Source organism: Piliocolobus tephrosceles, chromosome 16 (genome assembly GCF_002776525.5).
Source record: "Piliocolobus tephrosceles isolate RC106 chromosome 16, ASM277652v3, whole genome shotgun sequence".
NCBI lineage: Eukaryota > Metazoa > Chordata > Mammalia > Primates > Cercopithecidae > Piliocolobus > Piliocolobus tephrosceles.
Window position 1 is genome coordinate 76,649,278 of NC_045449.1, and position 20,136 is coordinate 76,669,413.

The 20,136-nt window shown below is 54.6% G+C and overlaps 1 protein-coding gene across 1 annotated transcript in view; it reads left to right on the top strand.

Annotated features, from left to right (window-relative positions):
- The window catches only part of TBCD (tubulin folding cofactor D), a 180,027-nt gene that overhangs the window by 38,085 nt on the left and 121,806 nt on the right, over nucleotides 1–20,136 (top strand). Inside the window, exons 7-11 of the mRNA XM_023194085.3 lie at nucleotides 6,100–6,145; nucleotides 8,831–8,963; nucleotides 12,922–13,058; nucleotides 14,670–14,730; nucleotides 16,490–16,564. Coding sequence (XP_023049853.2) covers nucleotides 6,100–6,145; nucleotides 8,831–8,963; nucleotides 12,922–13,058; nucleotides 14,670–14,730; nucleotides 16,490–16,564 — 452 coding nt within the window. The remainder of the gene's footprint in view (nucleotides 1–6,099; nucleotides 6,146–8,830; nucleotides 8,964–12,921; nucleotides 13,059–14,669; nucleotides 14,731–16,489; nucleotides 16,565–20,136) is intronic.

Genomic DNA, 20,136 nt, shown 5'->3' on the forward strand with positions numbered 1-20,136 from the left:
TCGGTGGTGTGGCCTGCCGCACTCCCAGGCTCGGTGGTGTGGCCTGCTGCACTCCCAGGCTAGGTGGTGTGACCTGCTGCACACACAGGCCGTGTGGTGTGGCCCTGCTGCTCCCAGGCTGCAAACTCGTACAGCACCTGACTGTGCTGAATACTGCAGGGAACTGTAACACAGTGGTGTTTGCACATCTAAGCATAGAAAAGGTACAGTAAAAATACACTATCAGCTGGGCACGGTGGCTTACGCCTGCAATCCCAGCACTTTGGGAGTCCAAGGTGGGTGAATCACGAGGTCAAGAGATCGAGACCATCCTAGCCAACATGGGGAAACCCGATCTCTACTGAAAATACAAAAATTAGCTGGGCGTGGTGGCGTGCACCTGTAGTCCCAGCGACTTGGGAAGCCAAGGCAGGAGAATTGCTTGAACCTGGGAGGCGGAGGTTGCAGTGAGCCAAGATTGTGTCACTGCACTCCAGCCTAGGCGACAGAGTGAGACTTCGTCTCCAAAAAAAAAAAATTATATATATACACACACATGTATATCTAGCCATATATATACGTGTAAATACACACACACATACATATGTAAAATCATTTTATGGGCCCACTATCGTTATGTGGTTCCTCATTGACCAGAATGTTCTACGATGTAGGACTATAGTGCGATACACTGTCATGAACAGATTGATAAATGAAGTGAAGGATGATGCCTGTGAGTGACAGACGTAGGAAACCACAATCATCTTGTTTTCCAAGCTTTCTTTGAGGGCTGTGTTGCCTTGGTTTATAGATGAGGACATGGACCGAGGTCAGGGGCTGCCAGATTGGTACTGGGGTGTGGAGCTGGGCCTTGTGTGGTCCCCACCTGCGAGCGAAGGGGATTAGTGTTTACCTTACAGTCCAAGGTTAGGTGAAAAATAACACCTTGTTCTTGAAAGATAAAAGCTAGATGTGATTATTTCGATCATTGAAGCATTTCTGTGTGAAATTACCTTTGTGTTTTGGTGGCAGTGGCACGATTGCAGCTCACTGCAACCTGCACCTCCCAGGCTCAAGTCATCCTCCCACCTCAGCCTCGTGAGTGCCTAGGATTACATGTGCACGCCACCACGCCCGGCTAATTTTTGTAGTTTTTGTAGAGATGAGGTCTCGCCACGTTGTCCAGGCTGGTCTCGAACTCTTGGGCTCAAACAGCCCTCCTGCCTTGGCCTCCCAAAGTGCTAGGATGCTAGGCGTGAGCTGCCACACCTGCCTGAAATTAGTTTTCATTTTGATATTTGTTTTCTTAAAATTCTTTATAATTTGTCAGAAATATATTTTGTCAGAAACAGTATATTTTTTCACTCTGGGGTTCTGATTCTAATCAGTCATTTAGTAATTCAGCAATTAAAATTTTCACTTGTCAATGCCTTTTTTCCTCTGAATGTACGGTGGTCCTGAGGGGAGTGCATGGTGCTCGCTCCTGGGGGCGGCAGTGTCTGGCCTGGCCCCACCTGTGCCACCTGGGCCCCACCTTTAGGACAAGCTCTCCTGTTTCCGAGTGCTCTCCCGTCTAGGGCAACCACTGTTCTTTCTTGGGGTGGTAGTGGGGGCTCTTTGAGGTGTCCCTCGCTTTGGTTTTTGCAGGCCAGCAGATGCACTGGAAGTTGTGATTTTTCTGGGCTCCAGCAGTGGTGTGGTGGGAAGGCTCCTTTCCTGCCCTGCTGCTGAGGGGAGCCTCGAGCGTACCAGAGTTCCTCCGTGAAGCCTTGTATGTGCTGCAGGGTGCAGCCCAGCATGGGCTTCACTGCCCTCCAGGAAAGGCCTGGCCCTGGTGGGCTCACTGCAGCACAGGCACGGGCCTGGGGCTGTGCTCTCAAGGGATTCCAGCCTGGAAAGGGTTGTTTTGGTGTTGAAGATCCTCTTCCGTGTCTGTCCTATGGCCCCTCGGTGTGGCGTGCCCAAGAGTGGCTTTGAACATGGCAGCCCTCCGTGTGCTGAGCCTGTGGGGGCACGGATGCGGTTGATTGTTTCCCACGATACTATTTCTTGGTGTGGGAGCAGGACTCCAGATGGCAGAAAGGGGAGCAGCCTCGCCCTCCTCATCTGTGGAGTCGGCGTGGTTACGTGGGGCCACAGGGTGACCCTGCTGGTGTGGAGCTAGCGTGGTCTCGGCCATCTGCCTTGGTGCCGGCCGGCCCTCACAGCTTCTCAGAAGCCTGTGTTACCAGCGAGAGCCAAACCTGAACTGCTGTGGTGTGGGGCCCTTCTCCCAGGGCCTCCCTCGGGTGGAGCTGCTTTTCTTGGCCTAGATTTGGCGGTGCCTTAAGGGAGCCTCAAACCAGCATCTCCTGCTTGGCAGTAGGCGAGCTTGCTCCCGAGTAGCTCAACAGCCTGTGATTTACTGGGCTTGGAGAACATGCCCCGGGGAGGGGAAGCTGGCTCGCAAGTTGCAGGGAAGCCAGCTTGGGTGGGTAGCCATGGAAAGGTGGGGCGGGTTAGGATGATTGCTGAGAAACTCCTTTTGTTTGCACCTTGTGCTGTGCTGGTTTCTAGAACAATAAAAACAGACCTGGCGGTCATTGCTCCTTTCCTGTGCAGTGGTGGTTTTCTCTAACGCCTGGTGTGATTGCCTCTGTCTCGCGTATGCTTTTCAGCAGGTGGTTTTAAGTTGGTTCCCATTATACTTCCATGAAAGTGGGCTGTGCCCCCCGTTTTATGGCCTAGCTTATGAGCACTCAAAGACCATTGATGACTAGAATGCTCTCTCTCTGGCTGCGTCCTCCTGCCGACAGGTTCCCCGTCCCGTCGCCACACTGAGCACTGGCCACTGCGCACTTTCTCAGGCGAAGACAGCCTCACTTTTAAGTGAAATAAATGGAAACAAAGCCCTGTCTTCATTGACTCATTCCTTCCCTGTCGTCCCTTTTGCCCTCCTGAGCCCATGCCTGGGAAAGTGGATAACTTGTGGGGCTTTTCTCTGTGTGTGCTGAATGCCTAGGAGGCTGCCTGTGTAATTCAGCTGGAAACTGCCTCCAGGGTAGAGAGAAGTGTGAGGAGAAAAATAACCTTTGACCTGTAAATGTATGGGGTGCTTACGGGGTGCTGGTTTCTCCCTTACTGCAGATGGTGGCTGGCCCTGGCCTTGGTGCTGTCTCCTGTGTGTGGCTGGGGACAGCGGAAGCTGGGCTGGGCCTTTCCAGGTGTGGGGCGTCCAGGCTAGTTACATGAGATGCTGCTTGCTTTCGTGAGAACTCATCACCACTTGTATCTTAGTCTGCTGTTGAGAATGTTGTACTACACTTCGCAGGAATTTAGTAACTAAAGAATGTTCGTGTGTGAGGGCACTCTAGGAATTTAACAGTATCTTGGATTCTTTTTATTTAGTGAGAGAGACCAGACGATGTCTCAGCCCGTTGCCGAGTGAGACGGGGGGATGTTTTAGCCCGTTGCCAAGAGAGACCAGGGACCCGCTAGCCCGTTGTTGAGAGACACCGGAGAACATGGTAGCCTGTTGTTGAGAGAGACCAGGCGACACGTTAACGTGTTGCCGAGAGAGATCGGGCGACATGCTAGCCTGTTGTTGAGAGAGACCGGGCGACACGTTAGTCTGTTGCTGAGAGAGACTGGGGGACATGCTAGCCCATTGTTGAGAGACACTGGGGGACACGCTAGCCTGTTGTTGAGAGAGACTGGGGGACACGCTCGCCTGTTGTTTTAGGGAGACCGGGGGACATGGTAGCCTGTTGCTGAGAGCGGTTAGTTATTTCCCAGATCTTCGTCCTGCATCGCTGCACAGCTGCTCTTCTGGTTTGGGTTCTGGCCTTTCCCGCTGGGGTTTTCCAGCAGCCTCGGTAGCGGTCTTCGTTGTTTAGCCTTCATCGTTCATCCCCACGTTCTCCATCTCGCTGCCATTGGAGTCTGGTCACATGGCCACGGCTGCAGGTGATGCGGGGGTGCCCTTTGCCTACAGGACGAGATTTCAGCTGCTCCCAGGTTTATTGTGGAACAACGAACCCCACAGCTGGTGGCGTCAGTGACAGCTGCACTCTTGCGTGGACCGACTCTGTGGCCTCACAGGGTGGGGTGCAGGGGGTGGTTTGTTACTGCCCTTCGATGCCTGGGCCTCTGCCGAGAAGACCACATGGTAGGTGCCTGGAAGGGCTGGGTGCGGCGGAGGCCCTCGACTGAAGCTGGCTCTTCCTGTGTGGCAGTCGGCTTCCCGGAGGGAGTGTCTCGAGGGGCGGTGTCTGGAGAGAGCCTGAAAGAGGGTGCCGGGCTTCTGACCTGGGATTGGAGGTCACTGGCATTGCTCCTGCCTGCCTCTGTTGGTTGCGGCAGTTGGAAGCCTACCAAGGTTGGGGGGGAGGGACCCTTGATTGTCCATCTGGCAAACTCTGTTCCCCACTGATCTGGCCAGCTGGCCGCTGGGACAGCCTCCCTGTGAAGTTTCTTGTCTTCTTATCCCCCAGGTGTGGTTGGGCTTCTTGTTGCACATTAGGTGGGCCTCAGGCCGTCCGCCCACCTCCCAGGGAATTTGAGTGTGTGCTGTGCCCTGCGACTGCCCCCGAACCCTGCGTCCCGTTAGGGGGAGCTCGCCTGTGCCCTACGGTTTCTGCTCAGCAAGCGTTTGCTGTGTAAACCGATGACTTAGGGTTAAAACACCTGTTAAGTTGGATACATCTGGATTGGTGTGAAATGATTTAACTTTCAATTTTGTATTTCACACAAGCTAAAGGTAGGGAAGAGTTCTTAAAGTGAAACGAGAACTCGTTTTGGGCAAACAAGGATCATCTCCATTTACTTGGTAGGGAACGTGTTACCATCTGTTTTCCTAAAAAGAGGGGCCAAGTCTCTGACCGCCTTGGTGAACGTGTTATTCTGAGTGGCTCAGTGAGGTGGGTGCTGCCACTGCCCCGTTTTACAGACAGAGGAACGGGAACGCAGAGCCCCTGCTCTGCTCCGCAGGTGTGACTGGTGGTCTTCCTGGCTATCTCCTTTCCGTTTTGCTCATAGGTGTGGGATCTGCTCCGCAGGTGTGACTGGTGGTCTGTGTGGCTTCGCTGCTTCTCCGGTCAGTGCTTAGGAGAGCCCCCAGCGGGCTCCGTGGAGAGAGCCTAAGTCCCCTCTCCTTTTAAGAAGATGTTTCTATTCTGCACTTAAGTAAGAGATCAGGCAGTTTACAGGGTTCATAACGCAAGTAAAAGACGCCAGTATTTAGCGAAAGCCCCTTCACCTTGGCTCAGCAGCCCTGATGGGCGGCACCTGCTTCTTCATTTTGCCATGTGGTGGGCGACGGTGAGGACCCAGGCAGGGGTGGCACGGTGTGTGGTGCGGATGGTCTGAGACAGATGCAGCTCTCACCTTGACTGTGAGATTCTGTTTTCTGAAGGAAAGGAAATTCATTTGCTTTTTCTTAGAAGGGCTCAGCTCTAGGATTCTTTGGTTACAGGGCTTGGATATTTATGTGAATCATCGCTTTTGTCCTCCAGACTTTAAAACAGAAGGTAAAAACCTCAGGTTGTGAATTCAGGAGGGCTAGAACCAGTGTTTGAGAGAAAATCTGATATTCCTGTTTGGTCTGATGGACTCCAGGTGATGACGTCTGTGTGTGTGCATCGTGGGGACCCGGCAGCCAGGTGTGTGTGTACGACACGGGCTGAATCGGTCACCCTTCTCATTTGTTGATGAAGCATGAATGCAGATGGAAGCCTTTGTGAGAGGTGATTTGGCCTGTAACTTTAATCCTTTGTGTCTTTATTTATACACAGATACTTTTTAAAAACCTACTGAGATGTCTTCTTTTTCCAGGCTAGGAGTGCCTTGAACTTAAACCTGAACACGTTTTGTGATGTCACAATGAGGGAGGGGTAGAGAGGCTGCAGCCTCCAAGCGTGGACTGGACTTATCATTGCATCCCTATTTTCAGATGAACTTTTGGGAGATGATTTCACTAGTCTCTTACAATTATCGTGTACAGAAAGTGTTTTCTTTATTATTAGGTGGTGAGTGTTTAGAATAAAAATTCTGAAAGATGTGATGAATTGTTTTCACAATTTGTGTTTGTTTTAAACTTGTAATTGTATTTGTAACACTGAAAGACTCTTTTTTTTTTTTTAGGCGCAAATATTTAAACATGGAAAACGTGAAGACTGCTTGCCCTATGGTAAGGTTTATTTTTAAGAGAAGGTATCTTTGTGATGTGAGTTTGCTCATATACAATCAGGAGCCTCTCCTTCACATTTTCTTCATAGGTATAGGAACTGTACGTTGCTGTGTTCGGACACTATCTATCATTCTTTCTTTTGTTGTGGGTTTTAGTAACTGGACTTTTTTTTTTTTTGAGACTGAGTCTCTCTCTGTTGCCCAGGCTGGAGTGCAGTGGCACAGTCTCGGCTCACTGCAGCCTCCGCCTCCTGGGTTCAAGCAATTCTCCTGCCTCAGCCTCCCGAGTAGCTGGGATTATAGGCGCCCACCACCATGCCCAGCTAATTTTTGTATTTTTTTTCTTTTTTTTGAGACAGAGTTTGCTCTGTCGCCCAGGCTGGAGTGCAGTGGCACTATCTTGGCTCACTGCAAGCTCCGCCTCCTGGGTTCACGTCATTCATCCTCAGCCTCCTGAGTAGCTGGGACTATAGGCGCCCGCCACCACACCCCGCTAATTTTTTGCATTTTTAGTAGAGATGGTGTTTTACCGTGTTAGCCAGGATGGTCTCCATCTCCTGACCTTGTGATCCACCCACCTCGGCCTCCCAAAGTGCTGGGATTACAGACATGAGCCACTGCGCCCGGCCTAATTTTTGTATTTTTAATAGAGATGGCATTTTACCATGTTGGCCAAGCTGGTCTTGAACTCATGACTTAGTGATCTGCCTGCCTCGGCCTCCCAAAGTGCTGTTATTATAGGCGTCATAACTGGACTTTTTGTCACTTTCCTTGTCCTTTCAAAAGAGGGATTGCTGCTCCCTCCCTGTGAGGAAGGTCTGGGCAAAGCCTGTGTTATGATCTGAGGTTGGACCTGGCTTTTTGGGGTGCAGTAGCAGCCATGTTCCTCTGATAGCCACAGCCACCACCTCTTTTGCCTTCTTCCTAATTCTCTTAATGTATTCTTTTTGAGACTGGGTCTTACTGTGTCTCCCAGGCTGGAGTACGATGTCATGACACAGCTCGCTGCAGCCTCAACCTCCTGTGCTGAAGCCATCCTCCCACCTCAGCCTCCTGAGTGGCTGGGACTACAGGCGAGCTTTACCATGCCCAACTAATTTTTGTATTTTTTGTAGCAGTGGGGTCTTGCTGTGTTGTCCAGGCTGCTTTTGACCTCCTGGGCTCAAGCGATCTGCCCTACCTTGGCCTCCCAAAGTGCTGGGCTTAAAGGTATGAGCTACCACATCTGGCCCAATTCTCTTAATTTTTAGATTGAACCTCAATTTCTGAAAATAAGGGCAGTGTTTCTCTCCATGCAGAGGTTTACCATCTGGAAAAAGAAACTTCTTAGAGCCTTTGTGTTTTAGAAGCTATCTGAATATCAAATTTGAATAACTTTCTTTTTTTCAAAGTTTTTCATTGTGGAAAATTTGAAACATGTATAAAGAAGAGAGAGTGGTGCGTACGCCCCGTGTCTCTCTCAGGAGTGTGCGAGTTCTCACGTGCGGCCCGTCGCATCCCTGCACCGCACAGGAGGGACACACAGTGCCCTCTCGCCTGTGTGCTTCCATACACGTCTCTGGAAGGTGGGGCTCTTTGTCCTCACCACACCTGAAAACGCGAGCAGCAGTTGCCAGACCCTGTTGGCGGGAGGAGCGTCCTTGGTGACGTGAACACAGACCTGCTCCCTCTTGGGCTGTCGTGCTTGTCACCCACGCTCATCCTGCCCACTGTCGGAGCCTTCTGAGAAGTTACTCAGATGCTCTTATAGCTGACCTGGTTTTATAGGCAAGCATTATGAGTTAGACAGCACCTCTGCCCAAGGTCATGGCGCCCACCTAAAACTGGTGAACGTTCACTTTCTGTCATTTCTCAGCCTCAAGGCAGAGCTTCCCGCAGGGTCCTGCAGCTCCAGCCCCCATCCCCCTGCCCTGTCCCCGCCCCGCCGCCCCTTCCTCCATCTCCTTGTCTTCCATCACCTCACCTAACTCTCAGCTGTGTCTTCAGCGTCTCTTCTTTTCTCCTCTCCCTTGTCAGCTGGTTGCAGTCTTGTCCATTTCACCTCCAGCCCATCTCTGAAGCCGCCATGCACGTCCACCCCAGCCTTTGACTGTCCCAGGAATGCTGTCCTCCTGGCCTCAGCTTGCCCCCACAGTCCCCCCGGGCGCGTCTCCTGCTCGCAGGCTCTCCCTGTCGTGCTGTGCCCAGCGGTGCCTTGAGCCTCCCCTTGGCTCAGCCTCCTGTCCTGCTGTTGTCATTGCTGCATGACACCGAGTGATTCCCCCTGAAAAACAGAGCAAGCCACAGGAACCTGTGTGTTCTCCCCAGCCGCAGTGTGCCCTGTGGCCTGTGGGTTTGCCTCAGTGTGCCCCATGGCCTGTGTGTGCTCCCCAGCCGCAGCATGCTCGTGGCCTGCGTGGTCTCCATGGCTGCAGTGTGCCCATGGCCGGTTGGGCCTTTGTGTGTGCTGCCCCCCTTCAGGTTGGCTCCTGCTCTCCTGACCTCTACCGCTGTTGCTTCACAGCAAGGAAGTTGAGTAGGTTCAACTCTAGCAGCTCTGGGTTCACAATTTGGGATGATGGGGGTCTTGGTGATGTCTCCTGCCTCGAGGCCCCTGTGGAGCCGGCTTTTGGCTTCAGGGACACAGGTGGTGCAGTCAGAAGATGCCTGCAGCCCTCCCCACGCTGAGTCCAGCTCTTGTTTGCAGCTGCCACCGTCCTCAGGTGCCTCGATGACTGCAAACTCCCCGAGAGCAACCAGACCCTGCTGCGGAAGCTGGGGGTGAAGCTTGTGCAGCGACTGGGGCTGACCTTCCTGAAGCCGAAGGTGGCGTCATGGAGGTAGGCACCGTGAGGGTGGCACCTGGGGAGGGGTGCTGTGGGGGGCAGGTGCCATTGACGGGGGTGCAGGTGCTGTTGGGGCAGGTGCTGTGGGGAAGCAGTTGCCCTGCTGTGGGGTGGGGAGGCAGGTGCCGTGGTTCTGGACACAGTCGGGGGCATTGTCTGGCCGGTGCGGTGGCTTTTGGGTCCAGTGGTGATGGCAGAGAAGGCGCGTTAGTTAACAAGTGTTTTCTGCTTTCATTCATTTCTTTTTTTTTGAGACGGAGTCTGGCTCTGTCGCCCACGCTGGAGTGCAGTGGCCGGATCTCAGCTCACTGCAAGCTCCGCCTCCCAGGTTCACGCCATTCTCCTGCCTCAGCCTCCCGAGTAGCTGGGACTACAGGCGCCCGCCACCTCGCCCGGCTAGGTTTTTGTATTTTTTAGTAGAGACGGGGTTTCACCGTGTTAGCCAGGATGGTCTCGATCTCCTGACCTTGTGATCCACCCATCTCGGCCTCCCAAAGTGCTGGGATTACAGGCTTGAGCCACCGCGCCCGGCCAACAGGCTCCCTTTCAGAGACTGTCGGAGAAAGTGCAGCTGCCTTTCTTGCTGCAGTGTTTGTGGCTGGTTTCTCAGTGCTGCTGTGGGGAATGTTCAGTGCTCTACCCGGCATAGTTTTCCGGAGAAGCAGCCCATAGGATGTGTGCATCGGCGAGGCTGTGAGCTGGAGACCAGGAGAGCTCATGGTGGTTCTTGGCCAAAGACCTCAGGGTGGAGACCCAGGAAGAGCTGATTGGTTTTAGTCTGAAGACAGAACAAGGCCAGTTGAGAGGTCGCCAGGCAGGAGGGCTTTCCTCATCATTGGGGAGGGCCGGCCTTTTGTTCTGCTGGGGCCTTCTGCTGGCTGGACGAGGCCCCCTGCATTCGGCAGGGTTCCCTGCCTGACTTTGTCTACAGATTCACATGCTTTGCTCGTCCAGAGCCCTTCACATAAGCACTGGAAGCAGGTGTGATGAAACAGCGGGGCGCCCCATGGCCCAGTCAGCTTGACATGTAAAGTTAAGCATCACAAGCACTGAAGTGTTGATAGGGAAAATAATCCAGAATTCCTAGTTCTCCCGATGATGATGTACGTGTTGCCACATACATTTCACGTAATTCTAACGTGGTTGGGTTTTAGTCCCCCTCCCTGTGTTTATTTTTCTCTTCCATCTTCCTGTACGTTTCCTTTTTCGTATGTATTTCTAACTTTTTTCCATTTTTATCTCCTTGGTTGGACTTTCATTGTCTCTTTTAGCACCATTCTTTTCTTGGTTACCTTCTGTTAAAGAGGATGGATTTACGCTCTGGGGGCTGTTAGATTCCTGGTTCGTCTCACTCTTCTGCCCAGCCTTGGCTTGAGGCTTTGTTCGGGTGGGTCTGTGTCGGCTCTTTTCCTCCAGGGGCTGGTCTTTCCTCCACAGCAGGGTCCTTGCATTAAGTGTGTAGCCTCAGGGTCTTTGGTGGAAGTCACGGCTTTCCCTTCCGTCCTGCTGGGCCCTCTGAGGGTCGCACCTCTGAGGGTCGCACAGTCTCCAAGTTCTCTGCAGCACTCGGCCTCCCAGCTATTCTCTGACAGGTGTGTCTGAGTCTCGCCTGGTGCTTCCTCATTTTGGGGTGCCCAGGGATCCACGGGAATTTTGGGGCAGAGTTTAGGGGCCCTTTCTCAGCAGCTCTCTTCTCCTCTCCTCTCCCCCAAAATATGAGCCCTCTACCCAGTGAGACTGCTGCTCCCTGGGCCGTTTCCCTGGTACAGTTTAGAAAGTACCCCTGCGGGGAGGAGGTGGAGGTGGTGCACCTGCAGCTTCCCCTCGCTGGGGATTGTTGCCCTACCTTGGTTGCCATCACCTGCTGGCCAACAGTGGCTTTACACCTTCTGTCCGAGTCTCACCGTTGTTGAGGTCAGGAGGGCACGTAGGGAAGCAGCCTGAGGTCATTGTCTTTGTGGTGCTGTCTGATCTTTGTGAGGTGGCTGAGCTGCGCGCTTCCATGAGGAGAGTGGGGGCCGGGTTGTGCCTGTGGAGCATTAGGGGAGAGTGGGGGCCGGGGTGTGCCTGCTTGTGAGGCATTAGGTGTCTTGCTGGGTGCCTGATGGTCTCTGCCACAGTCTTTTTTTTTTTTTTTTTTGAGACAGAGTCTCGCTCTGTCACCCAGGCTGGAGTATAGTGGCGCGATCTCGGCTCACTGCAAGCTCTGCCTTCCGGGTTCACGCCATTCTCCTGCCTCAGCCTCCTGAGTAGCTGGGACTACAGGTGCCCGCCACCATGCCCAGCTGATTTTTTGTATTTTTAGTAGAGACGGGGTTTCACCGTGTTAGCCAGGATGGTCTCGATCTCCTGACCTTGTGATCCGCCAGCCTCGGCCTCCCAAAGTGCTGGGATTACAGGCGTGAGCCACCGCACCTGGTCTGCCGCCACAGTCTTATGATGGCTGATGATACTCTCTTCATACTAGTTACTCTACATAACAGCGCACCCCTAAATTTAGCAGCTTGAACAGTGCACATTTTCCTCACAGCTTCAGTGAGTCTGGAATCTGGACGTGGCTCAGCCAGGTCCCCAGCCAGGGTCTCTCCTGAGGCTTTGTGAAGGTGCCAGCCTGGCCACTGCTATCTCAAGGCCTGCGTCGGGTGGTTCTGCTTCCATGCTCCTCATGGGTTCCGTCGGGACCCGGTGCCTTGTGGGCTGTTGGCGGGGACCCCTTTGAAGTCCTTACCACATGGGCCCCCCCGCAGGGCAGCGCACAGCTTGGCAGCTGTCTTCGTTGGAGGCTGAGAGGCGGGTGGAAACCACGGCTGTTTGGAAGGTGGCAACTCTCGCCAGACTCTGCATTTTCTCTTCTTTGGGAGGGAATCATTGGGCCCATGCCACATCCCATGTGAGAGGAACGCCAGGAGGCGGGGGTCGTGAGGCCATCTTGGAAACCCCCACTCTCCTTGTTTCCTAGACTTGGAAACTGAGTGCCAGAGAGCTAGAGCTAGGATGAGTCATTTGAGGCAGGTTGATGGTGTCAACATCAGTGTGTGAGTTCTGGTTCTGCCTCTGAAACCCAAGTTGTTTGTCCTCTGCGAGGCTGTCTCAGGCTGTAGCCACAGCAGCTGCCCTGAACTCTCCCTGGACACGTTTTCTTCATGAGGCCCGGTAAGCAGGACCCACAGCCAGGCTGCCTGCCCTGCGCTCACCCTTGGCAGGAGCCGTCGTGTTCGAGGGGTCCTTGCTCAGCGCAGGGCTGGGCTGCACTCCAAGCACATGCTCTCACTGCTCCTCACACAGCTCTCTGTGTGGGACTGCGTCCCCATTTTATGGCGGGGGAAGTGGAGGCGTGGAGTGGCTCAGGAGCTGTGCAGACTCACACAGCAAGCAGGTGTAGAGCAGGCCTGACCAGGTGCCAGGTCCCGGGGCCTGTGCTGTGGGCCCCTTCGGGGATGACGATGCAGGTGCCCCACGTGGGTGTGAAGAGGGCTACACGTTGCTGCCTTTTGAGGGGCGTTTGGGAGGCAGGATCTGTAGGAACTGGTGACGGGTGAGACGCAGCTCCTGGCAATGAAGGGGCCATGCGTGGCCTGGGCGGTGGCAGTGGTGGCTGCTCAGGAAGCAGAGGGTCCCGGAGGCCGGGTGCTTCCCCGGGGAAGGTGCTGGTCCTGTTGTCTGTGTACCCATCATCATGCCTTCTCTCCTGACTTTCCATAAGCAAAACTGGACACCAGGTGAGGATGCTGTGGAATCGGGGCGTGCGTTGTGGCTCACACCAGGGTCTTCCTGGCAGTTTGTGCTGATGGCGGGCGGTGCCTCCGGGTTTCCCCTTCTTCTCCGGTCTTTGCAAAGTGTGTGGAATTTTCACAGGCATCCTTTAAGATTCAGAGTGACAGTAAATGACTGATTTCAGTCTTCAGGATGCTGTGAGCTGCAAAGCTGATCTGAGGATGCTTTGTTGGCACAGGTATCAGCGTGGCTGCCGATCCTTGGCTGTAAATCTGCAGCTTCTCGCTCAGGGCCAGAGCGAGCAGAAGCCGCTCATCCCGACCGAGGATGCCGACGAAGATGACGACGTCCCAGAGGGTGTGGAGAGCGTGATAGGTGCGTGGGGTCTAAGCGGCAGCCTCTGCTCTTGGGCATCGTCAGGCCAATTCCCCTCTACTCCAGGACCACACTTCCTTCTTCCCTTCCTGGTGCCAGCACTGTCTGGCCACCCGTCCTCTTCGCCGAGTGCACGGTCACTGCCCGTCCTCTGGCTCCTGAACCCAGGCCTGTCCCTGCCTGTGGACAGTCTCTTCCTGTGTGCCATAGAAGCCCTTTTTCCCACCGCCTCCCTACTTTCCTGACCTGGGCAGCTGGGCGTGTCCTCAGGAAACAATTCTCCCAGGAAATTGAGTTGGGGTCCCTGGGGCTCAGGTCTCTGGCTCCTTGGCCCCTAAACCCTGCTCAGTTCCTTACCTCAGGAGCTGTTTCAAACTCCCTTAAACCACATTATACCTTGCAGGGGTCTCCATCCACTGCCCTGTTCTCCTCCTGTGGGGTCTTCTGCTGGGGTCTCCTGCTGCACAGAGACAGTTAGAGCTGTCAGCGGAGCCCCTCACGGCAGCCATCCTGGGACTAGCTCCTGTCCACACACTGTCCTGCCCTCCTGCTGTGGGTTGGATGAGGTCTTCCCTGGACCCAGGCAGGGCCTCCTCATGTCCCCTCCCTGTGAGGCCCCCATCTTCCCAGTGTCTCCCAGCTTCCTGATGGGTGGGCAGGGCCACGCTGCCTGTGCTGTGCCGTCCTCTGCTCACATCCCCTCCGCTCCCTCCAGGGCAGGTTTCTGCCCAGAGTCATCTGCACCCCACCTCGACCGTGACCATCAGGGCGCCTGCGGCGCTGTTGCCAGGCCTGAGCCAGCATGCACTCTGGCCCTTCCCTTGACCTTTGCTTCTCAGAGCCCTCCCTGGTTGCGTGGTAGGCACCCGCATCTGTGCTGGGCGGCTCCAAGTCCCGGGCGGGGTCCTGGGTCTGCCCTTTCCCCGTGTCCGCCACCTGCCCCAGGCTTGTTCCTGTCTCCCACCCCCTGCAGGCAGTCCCCTCTGCCTGCGTTCCAGCTGCTGTGCTGGCTCCAGACTGTCCCTCCACCCTCCCCTGTGGTCACTTAGCGAGCTTCTCCTTCCAGGTCTTCCCAGGGCTGCTTGGTGCCCTCGGGCTGAGGCTTCACCCCTGCTGGGGCTTGTAGGGCCCTCACCATGTGACCTGACCCCTCCCCGCATCCTCTAGGCTTCTGTGTGGTTCTTAAAAGTTCAGTCTGCCGCCAAGGCCTGGTCCCTGGGAGAGACGTCTTTGTGCAGCCGCTGGCCGGGGTTTTCTCTGGAAGCTTCCCAGCCCACTTTGGTCACCCCTGAGCTGCGGGCCCTTCCCCTGGCCTGGGTGGGGCCCTTGATGTTGGCCTTCACCTGGGGGCAGGCAGGCAGCTGCTCCCTGTCGCCTGCTTTGATGGGGTAGATCTGTTTCTTAGGAACAGAGAACTTAGGAACTTGGCTGTATGTGATTATTTGAGAACGGAGAGAAGGAAATCTTCTTTTCTTGTCATTAAAATTAGTATTGTTAATGTAACTCCCTTCATCGTATGCACTGAGTAGCGTACAGGATGGGTCACCTTACAGCTGGGAAACTAGGAACTTTGTGTGGACCCTGTTGTGCATCACCTTCTTCTTCCTACAGAGCAGCTGCTGGTCGGACTGAAGGACAAGGACACCGTTGTGCGGTGGTCTGCAGCCAAAGGGTAGGTGTCCGTGGCCGCAGAAGCACCCTCGGGAGTGGACCAGCCTCTCAAGTGCTACAAATACCCGACAACTTTGGAGTGGCAGCGCGGCCTCCTCCGCGGCCCCCTCCAACTTAACGTGTGTTACTTTATGCGTTGGCGTGAAGATGGTTCCCGAGGAGGAGCTTTAGGCTCCTCCGTCCTCCTGCCTCTGGCTGGCCCTGCCGGGTCGCGAGCAGGCCAGGTTTACCTGTTCATCTTCAAAATGTTCCCTTGTTTTTCCACATCCTCCTCACTGTGCCCCCTGTCGTTCCCCACAGATGGGGGTCACGGCTCCTACAGTGATGGTGCTCAGGGAAGAGCCCTCTTTTGTGGGGCGAGCGAGGTGCCAGCCCCTCACTCACCCCTCACTAACACCTGTCATACCAGTGGGAGCCGACACGCACCCTGCACCCCGGGCCTCACTGGAGGTCGTGGGGCAGATCCAGTAGGGCCTGGCCTTGAGCACAGCAGGTGGAGCCCTGGCCTGGAGGAGCCGGTGGCCCTGTGGGCTTGGGCTGTGCAGGGACAGCGATACACATGAAGAAGGTGCTGAGGTGTCGGAGGTCCCTTCTGTGGAAGGGATGAGGGAGGTGCAGGGGCTGGCAGGTGCTGAGGGGCAGAGAGGCCCCTGCTGTGGAGCGGATGAGGCAGGTGCAGGGACTGGCAGGTGCTGAGGTGTCAGGGAGGCCCCTGCTGTGGAGGGGACAAGGCAGATGCAGGGGCCGGCAGGTGCTGAGGGGCGGAGAGGCCCCTGCTGTGGAGCGGATGAGGCAGGTGCTGAGGTGTCAGGGAGGCCCCTGCTGTGGAGGGGACAAGGCAGATGCAGGGGCCGGCAGGTGCTGAGGTGTCAGGGAGGCCCCTGCTGTGGAGGGGACGAGGCAGGTGCAGGGGCCGGCAGGTGCTGAGGTGTCAGGGAGGCCCCTGCTGTGGAGGGGACGAGGCAGGTGCAGGGGCCGGCAGGTGCTGGGGGATGAGGCAGGTAGAGGGGCCAGCAGATGCTGGGGGATGGGGAGGCTGGTTTTTGCCCTTGCTCTCCCGTGCATCTGTGCTGGGTCAGTCCATACCATGAGCTCTAGGAGGAGCTCCACAGGGCTGCAGAGGCTCACATAGGCCTTTGTGTTGCTATTCACAGGGGATGGCTTCTCAGCCCAGAGCCTTGTCTGATTGAATGTGATGGGCCCACACAGTGAGAGGCTGGGCAGGCCTTCCCAGGGTCCTTCCTGGAGGCCTCTGGCCAGGACCTTCACCACAGGGCCATCTCCAGGGACGTGGACCCTGTGAGCCAGCCTCAGGTGGCCTCCATGTGGGGCCGTGAGCCCATCTCACCTGGCCTGAGGGGAACCTGCGCAGTCAGCATTTGGGGCGGCACAGAGGAAGCCCTGCTCCAGTAGGGAGGGTCAAGGTGAAGCCCTCAGCGTTTGCCTGCTGCCTCGCTGCCCTCAGCCGTCACTGGTGACCTGCGGTGTCCGTGTCACAGTGGTGCATGGTGACCTGCCCCGTGCTCCGTGTGCTCACCTGTCCCCTTTGAATCTGGCTGGCCTCAGACGTGTGCAGGCTGCTTTACCCTTCAGCATATTTTACCACGGGGGCTCCGAGCAGGGTGTAGGCTTGCCTGGAGTTGGCCCCTTCTCTCCTGGTCTCTGGAGGAAAGGGTGTTTGTTCAGGCCATTCACATATGTCACGCATGCCCTTGGCGACAGGCTAGTGCCCCTGACAGATTGCTGTGTTTCTCTTTCAGCATCGGTAGGATGGCTGGCAGGCTTCCCAAAGCCCTGGCGGATGATGTGGTCGGGTCTGTGCTGGACTGCTTCAGGTATGTGAGAAGAGCCGGGGAGGTGTGTGGGCCTGACCCTGAGTTGAGAAACCCTGGCTTTCCTTATACCCCTTCATGCTTTATTTTCATTGAGCTGTTTGTCAGAACTCCAGAAGCTCTTTTTTCCCCCTTTTGAAGTTAAACTTGAGAACTCTTGTTATTTCTGGTATGTTGCTTTTGTCAACTCCATTCTATTTAAAAACCTTAAGGGAAAGAGAGTCAGTTTAGACCTATACCCATGTAGATGTTTGTTCTGAAAGGAAAAGCTCTGTTGAGTGAGTTGGGACTGCTCCGAGAGCTTTCTGTGGGAGGTTCGGGTCTGCCCCTCACCTGCCCGTTAGCCACGTGTATCACTCAGACCTTACAGTGAGGCTGGTGTGACCAAGGCCTGAGTTCGAAGTTGGATTTCATTTTAATGAAATGTGAGGCTTTGGGAGGCCAAAGTGGAAGGACTGCTTGAGCCTATGAATTCGAGACCAGCCTGGGCAGCAAAGCGAAACCCCATCTCTACAAAGAGTTAAAAAATTAGTTGAATGTGGTCCCAGCTACTCGGGAGGCTGAGGTGGGAGGATCACTTGAGGCCAGGAGTTCGAGGCTTCAGTGAGTCATGATGATGCCACTGCTCCAGACTGGGCAACAGAATGAGACCCGGTCTCAGAACAAAACTGAATTTAGACAGCCACGTGTGCTGTGCTGCATTTGTCTTGTCAGCCTTCAGGGAGTTGAGCCTTGGGGCCGTATGGCTTGTGGGTGGTAGAGGTGTGGGCTGGAATGTGCAGGTGGCAGGGCCTGGGGTTTCAACCTGGGGCCTGCAGACCAGCCCTGGTGTGGTCACACGTATGAGGCATCGATCTCTGACCTCCCCAGGGATTCTTCCTTTTGCTTGTGTAAATGTTTCTCCCAGTTTCAGAAGCAGAGGACTGAGAACAGGCGTCCAGTTTGCTCAGGACTCCATTTTTGCTTGTGTAAATATGTCTCTCCCAGTTTCAGAAGCGGAGGGCGGAGGACAGGCGTCCAGCTTGCTCAGGACCCCAGGTGTGCTGTTGCTCTGCATTAGCCCGGACACTGTGGAGAAAGCTGTGCTGTCAGCACTTTGGAGGCTCTAGTTCGTGCTGCCTGTGAGTCACCAGGGACAGCTCCGGCAGCTGTCCACAAAGTCTTGTTTTCCTTCTGGAGCAGATTTCTTGTGCACTTAGCCTCCAGCCTGCTCAGTGACAATTTCAGGAGCACAGGAAACAATGTGTCAGATATGGGTCATGTTTTTCGGAGCAGTGAGCAGAAGCAGGGTGCCTTGGAGAGGAGTGTGTCTGTGTCTGTGCCAACCCCATTGGGTTCTCCCATGAGCAAACCAACTGAACCTGTGCCCAGGCCCAGCTGTGGGTCCTGCTGACTTGCCCGAGTGTCTTCTGAGACACTTGGTGTGGAGCGTTTGGAAGCCATGGCACCATGCTGTGCCCCTGCCACCCCCCCCACCCCGTGTCAGCAGGAGCCTCACCACATGGGTTCCTTCCTGCTCCAGCTTTACAGTTTCACTGAGGTTTTAGACTGGGTGATATGTTAGTTCAGAATTGAAACTGAAGGGAAGAAGACAGCCTCCCCAGACCCCGGAGCCCTCCCCACCTCCGCGGTGACCTGGGGCACCCGTTCCTCATCCCTCATCCCTCTGGGAACTGATGCAGGTGTGATGGGTACAGAGGTTTTCCTGGTTTGTTTCTGAGATGGAGTCTTGCTCTGTCACCAGCCTGGAGTGCAATGGCGGGGTCTTGGCTCATTGTGATCTCCGTCTCCTGGGTTCAAGCCATTCCTCTGCCGCAGCCTCCTGAGCAGCTGGGACTACAGGCGCTGCCACCACGCCCGGCTAATTTTTTGTATTTTAGTAGAGATGGGGTTTCACTATGTTGGCCAGTCTGGTCTCGATCTCCTGACCTTGTGATCCGCCCTCCTCGGCCTCCAGAAGTGCTGGGATTACAGGCATGAGCAACCGCGCCTGGCTGTTTTGTTTTTAGAGATGGGGTCTTGCTCTGTTGCTTGGGCACCATGGTAGCTCACTGTGGCCTCTACCCCCTGAGTTCAAGTGATCCTCCCGCCTCAGCCTCTGCATAGCTAGGACTACAGGTGTGTGCCACCATACCCGGCTAATTATTTTATTTTATTTTTCTAGAGATGGAGTCTTGCTCTGTTGCCCAGACTAGTCTTGAACTCCTGACCTCAAGCAGTCCTCTTACCTCGGTCTCCCAAAGTACTGGGACTATAGGCCTGAGCCCTGTGCCTGGCTCAAATTATTTCTTTCATTTTACACAGATAGTGGCTTGCTTGTCACATTTCTCCACCAAACGCATCTTTGAGGCCATTGTGCGTTAGTGCCGCTCCCCTTGCACTTGGTAATCTGAGACCCATGTACCTGCGACTCTCTCTGTTCCTCTCCCACTCATAGCTTCCACCACTTTCTGTTGTCTTCCCTCCCGAGACCCCCCTGTGCGCCCAGGAGTGCCTTCAGCTTGGATGTGGGGCAGGAACTCGCCCCCAGCTGCTTGGCTTCTTGCCCCTGGTGTCCATGGCCAGGCCCCCTCTTCGGTTTGGCGGTGCTGCGGTGGGGCTGGGCCTCTCAAGTGAGCCTCATGCATGGACGGCACCCCGGACCCTGCTGCCCTCGCCACCGTGCCGCCGTGAGCACGTCTGATTTGGAAGTAGACCTTGGCCTGACAGGCATTTGTGTTGGTATTTTTAAGTCACGGTAACCTTGGTATTTTGTCAAGTTTATTCGGATGTTACTAAATCTTTGTGAAAGGTGTGAAGCATCTTTCTCCAGTGAAAACCTGAAGGACACAAGTGCTGATGTGAAAATACGCACGGGCTCATGGAGCCTCTGGGCAGACAGTAAAACACCTGGAACTTGGAAAAGTGTAGTTGTGGTTGAGGCAGTCGGTGACAGTGAGCTCTGAGGAGCAGCTGGTGTCTGTCTCAGCCCATCCTCTCCTCCGGGCCGGGCACACCACAGGCGAGGCAGCCGCTGGGTGGACAGGCACTCTCCAGTTTTCCTAAGTGTTCTTGTCCCTGTTGATTGCCAGCTAGTCATACAACTTAGTGGGTTTTCCTAAACATTTCTTTGCTGTCAAATCAATTTAATTAGAATCAGTGAAAGCCTCAGCAAAGCTTCTGAACCACCCCAGGGAAATTAGTAAATATAAAATATTGTGACTTGATCAATGGGCATTGCAGTTGTTCATTAAAAGTTCATATTTCAAGTACTGTGAAAAATCTCGAAATGCCATTTCATTATTCTAGCTTTTAATTTTGAACTTGACTGAACAGTGGGGTGTCTTCCTGCTGCCTTTTCTACTAGCATCTTCCTGTGCTAGGATTCCTGTTTTAATACTTTTATACTTTTAATACTTTTAATACTTTTCTGAAGTATCTTGTTTCTTTCTCTGGGAGCATGGGTGTTGCCCACACTTGGAGTGATACCATTGTGGTGGGGAAACCTCACCTGGGATGGCACGGACGGGATGGTCTCTTTGTTTGGGGACTGACCAAGACTTGTCCTCACTCTCGGGAGATCTGAAGAGGCCCTG